Here is a 15,656-nt window from a genome sequence, read left to right as displayed (position 1 = left end):
ATTGATTGCTTGAGGAGCCAACTATTGTCCTGTCCTGGAATTCTTCTTTGGGGTTTTGAAGTTCACGAGCTCATGGATCTGATCTGTTGTTGGGGTCAGTTGGGTGGGATAAGCCACAAGCAAACAAAGAGAAACAGAATATCAAAAGTAAACTATAAACTACTTCTAAGTCCTTTTACTTGAAAAGCTTTGTATGCTATACAAACAAAAGATAAAGTATGGGAGAAAATAGTAAGAATAATGCATACAATTCAATGAAGGAAAAGTTTCAAGAAGCAACTTTTACCAGTGGAAACACAAGTTCTGAAATGTTACAATACCAGTTTACACAATACTATCCTGGCTAATGTGTCATTATTAATTATGTTCTTGGCTACTAAAGTGAAGAAAAATAGTTGCAAAGTTGATGTACTGAATGATCAAGAGAAAAAAAGTGCGAAGGATTGTCACTGGGGGATAGCCCTTTTTGGAACGAAGAATGTGTGTGTGTGGGATTATGGCAAAGCCTCGAGGGCTGTCTGCCTAAGGGAAGGGATGCCTTCGTGGAGAACTTTCTAAGGGAAACTGGCTCGTATACATGTTAAACATGGGAAAAACCACGAAAACGCCCATGCAGCCAGCCCGTTCATGGGATTTGAACCCTGAACCCCGGGCCGAACTACCAGTTTTCAGCGACTTTACCGCTCGGCCGCTGGTGGACTTGGAGCAAAGAAAAATGAAGATAAAAGGCAGATAGAAATAGATAAGTAAGAATTACCAAAGTGTAATTGGAAATGTTTGCCAAAAAATATTATTGCCAAGAAAAAATATCACTGGGATAATGTTACTTGAGATAACCAGCAAGTACAAACTTGTAAAGCTTTTATAATTTTGATTTATCTGTTTCATGAAATTCATTTCTTTAAATCTGAGAAGTATTACATATTTTTGAGTCTGTGCTTTTAATACAATGTTACTATATCTGTTTCTAAGGTAGAAGTCAGATATAATCAAATTAAATAATTTTCAGAGTTTTCACAGGTTGTAGGTATAGGAACAGATTGTAGGTACAGGAAGTATAGGTAAAAGGAGAGCACTGATGTTCATTTAATGGCCAAATGGTATATTCTTGGACAGATAGTAATGTAATAAGTGAATTTATTTGCAGATTCTGTTAAGTGATATTAATTTATTCATATGAGAACTTTCCTTTAAGATGGGAAATAAGTAATGGGAATGCTGAGACCACAACAGAAGAAAAATTTAAAACATGTACTTTAATTGTGCATCTGCTATCAGAAAAGTTGTTAGAAGTTTTGCTGATTTTGAAATGGTACTCGACTTGGATCATAGACCCCAATCTGAGTGCATATCCAGTATTGATAATGATCTAATACATGCCTTAGTTGAAAATAACTCAATGGTTTCAAGCAGGGAGATTGTTGAATTGCTAAAAATTGGTAATTCTTTTAAAAATTGGTACTGCCAAGTAAATTTAGACTTATTTCTACTTAATACATAGATGTTGCATTGTTTGATAGAAAAAAATTAAACTTTTTTCATTTGTGACATCTTTTTATCATTCAGATTTTTTTCATGATGCCTGATATTAAATATAAAATAAAGATATAAAAATAAATATTTTCCAATTTATTTCTCTAGCAAACAGTGCCTATGAAAAGAAGTTTTAAGATCTGTTCCATGCTTACAAAACTTAATGTAAGAAAGTCACATTCTAATGAGATGGATGTGTTTATTTTATGTTGTTGCAATATTTGAGATTGCTGGATGAAAAGTATCTTCAGCATTTTTCACCATTGAATGATATTTGATGAGCTGAAAAAGTAATATGTGTAAATATGTGGTGCTGAATGGTAAAAGAACATTTAATGTCATTACAGAAATTGTGGGGAATTCACTGTGAGCTCCAGTCTAAAATTTAATCAAGAATTTTTGTGGGAACTCAAGTTTTAAGTCACTTAATAACTCGACAAATTTCTCTTGGGTTCTATATGACAGGTGATTAATCTTATCAATGTCAATAAAAAGGAGTTTATGAATCCAAGATAACTTTTTGAAATAAAAATTCAAAATAAAGCAAGGATTCTCACCCAGAGGGTAGTTCCCCTCAAGAGGGAAATTTCATAGTTTCCGGGGAGAATTGGTCAGCCTTTTATTTCATTGTCAAGTATTTAATTTTAGTTTCAGATGTACAAAAAGTAATCTAAATCTAAATAACTGTGCATATGTATTTTTTGAGTTTTGGAAAGGATGGGGAATAATCTTCTAGAAATAGTGAAAGGGATGCATTAGGTAAAAAAGGTTGACAATTACTGATATAAAGTATTTACAGAACTGTGTTTCTATGGTTTTTTAAGTGATCTATAGAAGTTTTTGCAATAAAAGTTTTACAACTGTATTTTTAAATGATAAAATTGTCAATAGCCGAAAACATTTGAGATGAATAATTTTCCACCTTAATCTTCCAAATGCTGATCTAGTTATTCAATCCTTCAATTTTATCACATAAAGAAAATATATTATTTTTCTTTGAAGAGAGAGGTTGAAATCATTTAGTTTCTCAAAAAAAAAAAAAAAAAAAAAAAAAAACTCACAGTTAGCACAATTTTCATAGTCATAAATTATTTTGAAAAAGACCAGCATGATAACATTATTGTTTGATTAAAAATTTAATAATTTCATCCTTTAATAGCAATAATAAATTTCACCTTTTGACAACCTTCTTACTTCTTTGTGTAATATATAGATATATATATATATTATTAGGAGTCCATCTCTTTGCAGAGATTTGAAAATAAATGGCTGTTAAGGGCACAACATTTGATAAAGTTTATAATTTTGATAGCATCCTGAAATATCTTTCAAATTTTCAATTTGCTATTTTTTTCTGCAAGGGCTCTTGACGAATCAAGCAATATGTAAAAATTACATGATCATTACCTACACTTTAAAAAATGGTTTAAAACCAATATTTTTGCTTGTCATTACTTTTGCACTATCTGTACATACTTAAGTGCAATTTTTCCATTCTAAACCTTCAAGTTTAAACAGTTTTGTCAGCTTTACTATATATGTCTTTTCTAGTATATTCTGTCAAAAGACAACAAAATAGTAATTCTTCATCAGTGTTTTATAAATCTGACATATAATAAAATTTGAACTAATTGTGAAACATCTTTTCATCCAAATGAATTGTAAATTTTGAGCTTTCTTTTATTGTAGTCTGTTTAATTGTTTAAACTGGTTTTTCCAAAATTCTCTTGGTGACAATGTCGCTTAATTAGGGAATTTTTTTAGTTATATTCCATATTTACTTCTGTGAAGTATTTCTACTATTTTAAAAACAGCGGATAAAACAAGATGTTCTCAATTGGTGTATGTTTTTTTAGCAGTCAAATATGAAATTTCATATGGTATGAGTAAATATTTTTCACTAACTGTTATAATTATCTCAAAATATTGTTTTGTTTGCTTTATTTAAAGATTATAGTGGTCATTCAAAATATTCCTTTTGTTTATTGATGTGCAAATGATACTTAGATTCAAGATGCCTTTTTAGTTTTGATAGTTTCATACTCCCTTAGTTCAAACATTACTATAAATTAACAAAGACATTACCATCACAGTTGTTGAAAGTAAAGCCAAACTGGAGAATTTATTTGTCAAATGCCAGTTACATTGACCGTTAGGCCATTAAACTGCTTGCTTTTCAATAATGCTGAAATCTACAAGAAAAATTTGTCAGTGCTTCACACTCATCCAAATATTCCTCTGTCATTGGCCGTCCACTATTACATAAAACACACAATGGCAAATCAGCTAGTCCAATGCTAAATAAATTATTCTGTAGACAGTCATATCCCAGCCAAACTGGAGAAATGCCTCATCATATTTTTTTTTCACATCTTAGATGCCTTTTTCTGATTATTATAGGTTCTGCCTGAAGAAACTTTATAGTGCTACCATCAGTACTTTTGGATTTTATTATTATGATTTAATACAAATTCCAGTACCTCTGAGTTGTATGACTTGAATCTTGCATGAACTGCACAATACTTTGCTTTGGACATAACATTTAGTACTGGTTTATGGAATATAAAGTATGTTCATTTACACTTAAACTTGGACTCTATAGATCAGACTTGATTCTTTCATGACTATATACTTCATTTCAATAGCGTGCAGATTTTGAACGGGGTGTTGATCTTTATTGTTCATTTACGTGTGTTTTTGTATTATATATGACTGACATTTATCTAACTATGATCTTCTACTTTAAAAGTTTTGCATTTATTGTTACCATGTTTGTAACAAACAGATGAATCTACAAGAAAACAAATGGCTGTCAATTCCTGTCTTAACTATTCTGGAAAATCTTAATATAATAACTTCAGATTTCTTCAGCGTATGCAATATATCCAAATAACTCTGTATATTGTACAAATGTAAACTTTGAAATTTGACTTTGACAATTAATGCCCGTGGCCCCGACCTAAGATTGTGGCCAGTAGATAGTAGATGGTTTTACCTCTGAGCAACATATTCTGTTTGTTGCCTTTAGGCTAACTTAGGTCGGAAGTTGCTCAGTAGGTCAGTGTAGTGCTACCATCTGTGTCATTACCTTTGTTACTCAAGTTTAACCATTTATCCGTGGGTAAAAGTATTTTTATCCTAAGATGTAAATAAAATGACATCTATCATAATAATTATTCAAATACCAACCTCAGTAGAGTAAAGCTGTAAAATACAATAACATATTGTTCTCATGATGTACACTCTTGTTTCAATGAAACAGAAGTAACTGATTGTACTGGAAAAGCATTATCAGTGCATCAGAGAACTTTATTCTTGACAAGTATATGTGGCACTGGATGTTATGAATGTGTCAACGTGTTTTGTGGCGTATTTTGATTTTGAAATAACTTATATGCTAAAATCAATGCACAACAAGGATATTATAGTGCACTTAGTGGTATTTTTCAATGCATAAATATAATATGCAGCTCTACTTGGTGAGTATTATGATTTTATAATTCTCCTGTACAGTAAATGTAATATATTAAATTAAAGAGAATAAAGGAATTGTGACTAATGTTTTTTGATGCTTTTTTTTTTTTTTTTTTTTAACCTGAATTAAATTTTTGCAATCCCAGCAATTCAGTTCGTGACCCCATTTGGGGTTGTATTCCACAGTTTAAGACGTGCTGAACCATATATTTGTAGTCATTGTTTCATTTGAGCAGCTTGAGAAAGAATTGTTTTCAGATCAGGTCATAACACATAATGGAAACAGATTCTGTGCAATAATGTGTGATGAAAAAGGAGTTGGAAATAATCAAGTTCAAGAACTGTGGCAAAGATGCCTTAAATGGAAGGAAAGTATTGCTGTTTGTTTAGTAGGATTGCAAAGGAATCATTTTCTTCAAACTTCTGTCACCTGATAAAACATTTGTTATAAATAAACACTGCGATCACTCATCAATGCATAATTTTATATAAAGTCTAATTTTGTCTATTCAAAAAGATAACATTATCCATCATAATAATGCCAGACTGCATGCTGCTCAAGTGCAACTGTAAGACTTGAAGGTTTAGAATGAAATATCCTTCAGCACCCTCCATATTTTGATTTTGTAAAATTTTGTTGCTTAAGATTTTCATAAATCATATCAATGCAAGAAGTTTGGTTCCATGGAAATTATTAAAAAATATATCACAATCATCTTTACTGAAAAACCATGCAGTTTATGCAAAGAAAGAAATGATAAGCTAATAAAATATTGAGAGATAGTTATAAAAATTATAGTGTTTTAAAATGTCTTATTAAAACATCTGTTTTCTTTCAAATATGACTGCTTTTGTTTTATTTTCAAATCAAGTATGGACTTTTGAAATCATCAAATATAATGATTTTTGTTATATATATATATATATTATTTTCCCTTTCAGATTGCATCCTAACAATGCCTTGGGTATTCGTTCCTTTGCTGATGTACTTGATTGTTCAACTCTTGTTGAAGCAACTAATCGTTTCATTCAAAAGCATTTTATTGAAGTTGCTCGCTCTGAAGAATTTATGAACTTGCCTTTCATAGATGTCAAAGAGATAATAAGTAGAGATGAACTGCATATCACTAATGAAGAGCAGGTATGCTGTATGACTTTAATATCTTGTCATTTGCAAGACAAAATAACTGTTTAGTAATTCAAGTTGTATAAAAGAAAATTAAAATGGTATCATTACAAGAAAACTCGAAAGCAATATTACTTTTAGAGGAAGTGGATATCCCAGGGATAGCTTTACTTTTCATGTTGAAAGTATAATCAGTATTCACCATTTGCATCGATTTTGAAAGCTTTCTTGGTAGGTACACTGTAGGGAGGAGGGAGAAGAGTACAGTTCTATATCTCCCGTTCTGCTGGGCCGATTCACGAAATTCAACTTGCGTTTGTCATGCCTTGAAAGTACGACTTAGGATATGTATTAGATTTATTTCTGAAATGGCATGCAAATCGTTTTCTGTATTTCAATTCTACAATTCAAATTATGCCAATCTGCAAAGTTTTGTAAAAATCGTATGAGTAGTTTTTAAAAAATTAGCTCTTAAGATTTTAGCTCCTCAATATTAATTCAATTTGGTATGTATTTATTAATATCTCTTTTTTATTACACTTATTTGATTCCTTCTTTCACAGTTCAAAATTTAGGTTCATTCCAAATAAAATTCCTTCATTTTTTATGACTTATTTTTAAAATTTATAATTTTTAATATAATTTCTATAAATTTTTGGGAAAAAATGTTTAATTATTACCTAAAAAATTTTTGTCATCATCTTAAAGTAGATGTATTTCTAAGTATACCTGCAAAAAATTAGAACTTTTTATTCAAAATTTCTGAAGATATACATAAATTTATATATTGGTGCATTTTGAAATTTGCCATATTTGTTGAAAGTGATAATAACATCTAATGTAGTTTAGGCACTTTGTTAAAATTATTTAAAAGTAGGAACGATGTGAGTTTTTTCTCTCTCCCACACAGGGAAAAGAAAAGAGGTTGCCATATATTAAGAAGTTTGCTGAGTGAATTATTCTTGGCACATTGAAACATTGAAAATTGTAGGAGAAGAAAGACATTTTAATTATTAAAAATTTCTTCTAAAAATTTAAATTAAAATTTTAAAAAATCTGAGAAGTTTCAGATTTTAAATTACGTCCAAAGGGGCCTTTTTTTAATGTTTTGTGTGTTACCTTTATTTATTAAATATCATGTTCTTTGCACTTAAACCATAAAATTCACTTCAATAGCAATGTCACAAAATAATTTTAAAATGAGCCTATCTTTAGAATTTCCAATACACATTTTCATGCGCTGGAGATAAAAAACTCGTTAAAGTTTTACAAAATATAAAATTGATAATAAAACAAATTCCAAATTTGGGCTTCCACATGCCCATATTCCCAGTGGGATTACGTCATGCAAAATTCAATGGCTTTATGTATCGTTGTTTTATTACAATGTGAGAAATATACATACATTTGTGCAGATTTTTCATTTTTAATTTCTTCAAATATAATGCAGAACTCTAACATTTTGTGGCAACAGTTTGAAAAGTGAAATGGATATTTATAGTGATTCAACGCAAAACGAAAACAATAGTCCTTCAGGGACAAAGTCCCTTTAGACTAATTACTGGCAAAAGTTTTTTTTTTTTTTTCCAGCGTAAAATCATTTTGTCTTACAAAAAGATGTAATAATATTCTTAAAAAGTATAAAATGTAGATGAAAATTCTTAAATAAAAAAATCATTCAAAAGGTACCAAGTTCCCTGGTCGCGTTGAAGCCGATATGCACGTCTTTAGTTTTAATTTGAATGGTATTTTTGGAATACCTAGCATCAGTGTCTGCACTTGTTTACAAATTTCCATATTTTGTACAGTTCCATTTAATTTTTTTCAATGATATCACTTCCCCAGATATTTGTTAATGTAATTGTTTCACAGACAGTCGAGCGAGCAGTCTGTTACATGTCAGCCATGTTGTTTGCTAAAATTAAGTGAACCGCCCAATCTCACAATGCAGTATGGGAAATCTCCCCATTTGCCCTGCTCCGGGAGAGGTAGGAACATTCTACCAAGTTCTACCTCCAATTCTGAGAAGCAGTTAATACTTGTTAGCCGTGTGAATGGGACACTCTGGAAGAACCGGTTTTTGCTACTGGTCGAATCCGCTCTTTTGAACGGGGCTTAAGAGTATCATGGTTAAAACAAGAATTTTTTTAAAGTTAACACACAGAATGAAAAAGATCTTTATTATGATGTTTTGTGAATATTTATTTTCATGAATTTTGTAAGAAAATGTTTTCATGAACTTCAGATATTTCCCCCTAATTTAGTCATATCTTTATACATGCTGATTTGATATGCATGGCTTCATTTACCTGTGGTTTACAGCAGGAATATAAGAGGATGATGTTTAACTTCTTAAGTACGCAAAAGGGATAAATGACCATGAAATGATAAATATTAAACAACAGTGATTCCAGATATATCTACTTCTATCATCTTTATATAACAGTCATGATAAAGAACAATTACATCCTTTTTTTTTCAGACCAAACAAAATGCAATAGTTGAAAATAGGAATCGCAAAACCTGTTCTATATTCTCAGCTAATAGGTTTTCCCTTAGCTTGGCATGTCACCTTCAACTCTGATTTATAGCCTGCATGTATTGACTGGAAATTAAGGTTACTGATGGTTAGAGAGTGTATGAATTTCTGTTCTGTGCACATAGTTCATTGTATTATCCTTCTCCTACTTCTACAGTACAAAGTCCAAGATACAGAATCATTGGCACTTCAGCAATTATGAAATTTACATCATTAATTTAAATGTAATAAGATGTTTTATAGAAATTATAAAATTAAAAATATAAAAGGGTTACTTGTAATATGAAGCATTTATGATCTTAAGAAAAGTTAAATTTAGCCCTCCCCCAAAAAACTTAATATTAACATTTATTTTATTAAAATTTTTTTTACAACATAAGTTGTTACAGCAATTTCATTTGTTCTGTTAATACCTTTTTCGTTATTTTCATAGATATATAATTCCTGTTCAGGTACAAAATTCCAATGTTCGAGTCCTGTAATTAAATAGCCATCTGAAGTGAAGTCATTTCAAATCAGAAGAGAAGTATAAGTGAAACTTAAAATTAGTGAAGAACCAACTTTGTATTTGGTGTAGATTTAGGCAAAAAACTCAGTTGATTCAGTCCTGCAAATTCTGATGAAGAGGGACCTGTTTGCCCTCAGAATTAAGTTTTTTTGTCTAAATGTACACCAAATACAAGGTTGTTTCTGTACTAATTTTAAGTCATGAAATCATTTCATTTTCAACAATTTGTTTATCACTATCTTCTCTATCACTAATGATAATTTCTGGATTTTATACCATACTACAGAGTTCACTGTTCATTGACTGATGATTGGAGCATCATGAATCATTTAGCATTTCTTGGCATAGTATGTTAACTGGAAAATTTCATGTTTTTTTCGTAATGCTTTTTTTGTTTGGTGTATTTCCTTGATTCCAGGTACTGTTAGTTATTGTTGGCTTTTTTCTTGACGAAGTCAATTTTTCATTTTAGTTTTATTTTTATTCAATTGAAGTAGATTTTCATGATTTAGGATAAACAAAGCGATAAAAAAGCTGATTCCTATTTTTCAAGAGGTATGCAGCATAAAAGTAGACTGTTTTTAAATAACCATCTCATTCAGTTTAAATATTATTTGAAGCTGAAATGACAATATTTTTTGACATTTTGGCTTATTTAAACTTTCATCATCTATTAATTAATTGATGATGGTGGCATCATAATTGCAATGATAGACTAGCTATATTATCTTTATTTAGCATTTCTTCACATACTCTGTTAATCAGGAAATTTCATATTTTAGTTGATACTGTCCATAAACCATCAAATTTGATACTCACCATCATCACAAAATGTGCTAAGCGGTTTAAAAAATACATGCAGACCATGATCTTGCATACTGTGTGCAGCAGACTTGGTATTAAAATACTAAAAGAATTCTTGGATAATCTGACTGCTACATTGATTTTAAAAAGATTGCTTTCTGCATTTCAAAGTATACAGACTTCTGATATCTCTAGATTGATTGAAAAGATTGAATAAAATAATAAGCTGCAACAAATCAGAATGTTAAGGAACAGCATAATACCTAATGCTGGCTGAACTTAAAAGTAAATCAAAATCTAATTCTTTCTTCCTTCTTCTCTGTTATAAGCATACAAAAAGATAATGGTATGTGTAACATTCCTTCCCAAAGAAACATTTTTCATCAGTGGCCCAGTGAATGCAGATAGTTCGGTCTGGGTTCAAACCCAGATGACCAGTCTGGCTTCTTTTTTTTTTTTTTTTTTTTTTTTGTTTACCCCATACGCAATGAGAATATGAGCTGTTTTCCTTTTAAAAAGTGCTGCATGAAGGTATCCCTCTTCTTAGGCGGATAGTCATCATGTGTTTATCGTATTTGAATTAACTAATGCAATCCAAGCAAACATTGATCTTCAGGCTAATTTATGGTGTACATGGGCTTTATAAGATAGAAAAATGCTGCTACCCTTCCACAACCACTTAAGGGTTGAAAACAAAATGTGGTTTTATAGAAGATAGGTATTTAAAGATGAAACAACGTGCAAGATGATTCAAAACTATCATGGGTGCTTTTTAGCAAATGCAAGTTCAGCAAGTTGGGGGAAAAGATTGATTTATAGCATGCTTGCATTTTTTTTTTTTTTTTAAACCATATTGTCAGTTCTTGCCCTGTGTAAAATAAAGCTTACTTTTTGATTACTTACGTCACTGATTTCAACATTTGATAAAACTGTGAAGTTTTTGACATTTTCTAGTGTACACATAACAGTAGCCACCTCATGCATGACTGTACCACATATACTATGATTGAGTACACATGCCTTACACACTTACCACCACCATTTTACATTTAACCACCATTTTGCTAAATTGTACTGCTGAACAACTGTAAAAATGTAAACATCAGCCATATTGATTTGCACTTTTGCTCGTAAAATATTTTATTTCTTATAAAATACTTCTTTTTGTTATTATTTAGGAAGAGTATATAATATCTGTGATACAGAACTTAAAATATTGAAGGAAACACTACCTAAAGATGACCAAACATATTGTTTTTGCCAAGTCACAAAGTTTCTATGAGTTGGCAAACAGTTTGTAATGATGAAAACAACCAGGAAGTACCAAAAAAGGCTTTAAGAGAGGTCTGGGTAATAGTTCATTCTGGTTATTAGATGTCCAGATTTCGGACCTGCCCTATATAGAATTTTCTGTATTGTCATAACTGTGGATCTACTGAATTTTGTTGCTTAGTAATTAGTTTTATAACGGATAGCACCACCTCTTTTCCAGTCATTTATTTCATCATGCAGTTGAGTGTGCCGTCAGGCAGTGAGACAGCATTTAAAAATTCAGTATCTTTCAAATTTGCATGATCAGATTTATTATTATTTAATGTAATAATTTTTTATGTTTTCAAAAAAAAATTATTTCTTTTGCTGTGTTTTATGGTATGTATAAGAAAACTGTCAGTGTGCGAATAAAAGGGTGAAAAATTTTTTTTTTATCTGATTAGCTGGTTTAAGTATATCAGTTTTGTACTGGTATATTTAGTTGTTTCAAAATCTATTTACAAACAATTAGTTGTAAACAGAGTATTAAAGAAAGAGAGATAATGAATTCAAGAAAGCTAAATTAAACACTGTTGCCATTTAAGATAACAGCTTCTTATTTCATTACTTCTTATTTTGCTTCTTATTTCAACTCTTTGTAATGTAAACATGAAATTTATTTTAGAGTAAATTGATAACAAAGGTTCGAAGACAGTGTTTTAAAAACACGGAAATATTGCATGTGAAAGAACCTTAAGCATAAACATTGCTTTTACAAACAAAATAAAAGAAGTGGCACCATCTGTTATCAAACTAATTAACTAACTAACAAAATTTGGTGGATCACCAGTTACGACAATACCACATTCTTTGTATTTTTATTAATGCAGCATTAACCATGTTATTTTTACAGTCTTTTGTTGGAAGATTAATAATGATTCTTATTTCCACAAATCTTTGAAATGATACATTACACTGTATTGTACAGAAATCGCATTTTCTTCATTTTTTATCCATCTTTCACAGGTTTGGAAAAAATGTTTAAATCCATAACTTTATTAGATCTGTTACAGGAGAGCGAAACATTGAAAAGTAGAGCATATTATGCACTACTTTCATTAGTTATACAACATGTAATGAGGTAAAGAAAACAGTATGTTTTATTTAATGTTAGCAATCAATTAAATTTGATCATATTTATATCTGTTACATGAAAATCCTGTTTACTTTCTAGTGCGAAGTTAAAAGGAAGCATTATAATCGCGAAAAGTTTCAGGCAGCATATTTCAACGAAAATATCAATTTTGACCGCCTTCCAATGCAATTTAACAATGTTTTTGCGTGATATCTCTACGTAAGGACAGAATAAAAGACTTTTCCTCCAAAAAAAATTCTAAAACTGCTTTAAAATGAATTCTGAAGAGAATTTTTCGTGGCGTCTGTACGAACATATGTACGTACGTATCTCGCATAACTCAAAAACGAGTAGCCTCAGAACGGTGAAATTTTGTATATAAGACTACTATAACATGTAGATGTGCACCTTGTATTTTGGTTGCAATCGGCTGCGCCAAACGTATATAAATATATTTATAAATATATCCACTCTGTTACCTGGGTCAGTGATCTCAGTTTCTTTACTCTTATATGTTTGTAAATTGTACATTTTTTGCTTTAAAAATGATTGAATTGTGTTGTCCTTATCTTCTGGTTAAGGTTTTTATGCCTTTAGTAAATCTGCAATATTTTTAGAATTATCAACAATTTAAAAGTTGTTTAAGTGCCGCTAAGCCTAATAATTTTTTTGATGGCAGCCATTGCTTGTTTACATTTGAAAAAGCACAGAGTAGTGGATTTGTTGCCAATCTAGAGAAACGTAGCTTTGCAAACAACAAAGATAACGCCTTCATTTATCATTGTGAATTAAATCATGTTTAATCCTTTCTGGAATTTTTTCAAGGAAATAAGTGTTAAAGATTTACTTAATTTTTAATAATTTAGTTTTTAATAATTAGCAATTTAATTTTTAATAGTTAGTAATTTTTAATACAGACATTTTGAGTTTTTATGTATTTTTGCGTTGTCGCGAAGTGAGAACTGAATTAATTGAATGAGAAATACTCAATTGTCTGTGAAAAACTGTTTCTTTTTTGTTTTGTTTGCTTAATTTCTTTTATACATTGTTCTAGCTTTATTATAGTATTTGAATAGAATATGTTCAACGATTAGATAAGTATTTAAATGATATAAATTTTGTGCTTTCTGAGGTATAATATGAACGAAATATAATACTGTTAAGTGAACCTAGCGCCAGAATGTCGCTATGTAAACAAATAGAGTGAATTTTAAAGAATACATTTATTCTATTGTGGTTTATGCGCTGTCGGCGAAGTAGATTTAATTCAATCCAATAAGTTTAAACAAAATGCAAGAAAAATTGCGTATAATTTAATATTCCGTATAAGGAAGTCATGTGGTGTACTCATCAGATTTCTTCTATAGCATTCATTGTTATTCATGGTTTCGTATGTCTGGGACAGGTCTTGGAGCATATTGCATATTTATATGGACATCAGAGTATTTTTTAGTTTTTTCTATGGTCATTTGATTTTTTAAATATTTTGATCATCTTAATTCTGCCTTCATTAGAATTTTGTGAGAAATATAAGATGAAGTAATCTTATTTCTATATTCAAACCAAGTCTTGAATTAAGTGTCAAAATTTCAAATCGAGTTCATGTCTAACTAACATTTACCTAGATTTCTACAGTTAAATAGCATAAATTTCATTGAATTGCTGAAGTGTGTTTCAGTAAGATTTCTGGGTTATTTTAGGCAAATTGTTGGGTAACAAGTCACAAACAGGTACTAAAGAACTGGAAAAGGCAAAACTGATACAATTTTTTTAAAAATTTATATAAGTATATTTATGAAAGAAGAACATTTAAAAATTTTACTAAGAACATTTTAAAGTATCATTATTATTATCATTTAAAGGTTATTAAATATAATTAAAAGGTTTATTATATGAATATGTTTATGAAAGATAACATTTAAAATTTTAAAGAATTTTAAAGTTTGTAAACATATAAAAATGTTTGTATGGATATTTTTATGAAAGAAGAAGGAACTAAGCAGGACAGCAAAGAAATAATTGGGTCAAGACAAAATGCCAGCTCATTTATCAGAAATTATAATAACCAGAATTCACCAAATAGGATTCAAATAGCTATCCTTCTTGTTTAATGCTTTTGTAATGTTCAAATGTGAATTTTAAATAGACTGTAATTTTATTTCAAATATATTTTGTGTTACTGCTGTAAAAATATTATGTCTTACTGCTGTACTTCTAATAGCATAACACTTTTCATAATTGTAAAAGTGACTATTATTTCAATTGTCTTGTTAAAATCTGATTTAATATAGGTTTTTGAAGCTGTCATGGCATGGGTGAAATTTGATCTTTCCAGGCAAAGTTATTTACCTGAATTATTAACTCAAGTACGCATGCCTTTGCTAACTCCACAGTATTTGACTGATCATGTTGCAACTGAAGAACTGATTCGAACATCTCATCAATGTAGAGATCTGTTAGATGAGGCAAAAGATTATCATCTGATGCCTGAACGGAGACCTTTATTGCAGAGTTTTCGAACAAGGCCTCGATGCTGTCCAGATATTGTTGGATGTATCTATGCTGTTGGAGGTCTCACAAAATCAGGTATAAAAGTTATGTCTTATCATAATATAGTAGTCAATGTTATGAAAGTTATATTTATTCATATTTTTTGATCACTTGTTCAAAATATAAAGATTCTATGACAGCCATGAACAAGGGTGAGATTCATTATTGCAGCATAATTGGAATTTATTCTCTCATTATATCTGTATTGTTTAATTTGTTTTATTAATAAACAGGGATTTTATTTTTGTCCATAATATATTTTTGAGTTCTTCAAAAATTTTTATGGTTTCTGCTTTAATATTTAAACGATCAACAAAGATTTGTAAATTGTTTTGGAATGGATTACTTTTAGGCAAAGCAGCTTTGATACAATACTATATTATTAAGCTATCTAGCTCTGTATTCTAATCATAGTATATGGGATCCTAATCTTAGATTGTTTTATTTCGTTTCTTATTAATTTTGTATTGTGAGCTTAATATAAAATTGGCAGCTATCTTTGAATCAAATACGATTTTATATCAAAATGAGATTGGCTGCATCTAGTTCTTCTTTAAATGATTCAGTTATAAATTAGAAAAAAAAATCCCATCTAACTGTAATGAAATTTTGATGAAGGTTTTATTAATTGCAGCATGAAACAAATTTATAAAATATTGGGTTGGCAACTAAGTAATTGCGGATTTTTTTTTTTAGAAAATCAAAGACAATTTTTTCATTGAACTAAATAACTTTA

The 15,656-nt window shown here is 29.9% G+C and overlaps 1 protein-coding gene across 1 annotated transcript in view; it reads left to right on the top strand.

Moving 5' to 3' along the window:
* The window catches only part of KLHL18 (Kelch like family member 18), a 66,401-nt gene that overhangs the window by 22,510 nt on the left and 28,235 nt on the right, over positions 1-15,656 (top strand). The window contains exons 4-5 of the mRNA XM_035365905.2: positions 5,950-6,148; positions 14,662-14,956. Coding sequence (XP_035221796.1) covers positions 5,950-6,148; positions 14,662-14,956 — 494 coding nt within the window. The remainder of the gene's footprint in view (positions 1-5,949; positions 6,149-14,661; positions 14,957-15,656) is intronic.

This window comes from Stegodyphus dumicola, chromosome 1 (assembly GCF_044657685.1).
Source record: "Stegodyphus dumicola isolate Sdum_Otavi_A_Nest chromosome 1, ASM4465768v1".
Lineage (NCBI taxonomy): Eukaryota > Metazoa > Arthropoda > Arachnida > Araneae > Eresidae > Stegodyphus > Stegodyphus dumicola.
Note: the sequence above shows the minus strand (reverse complement) of the source record. Positions and strands in the feature narration are given on the sequence as shown.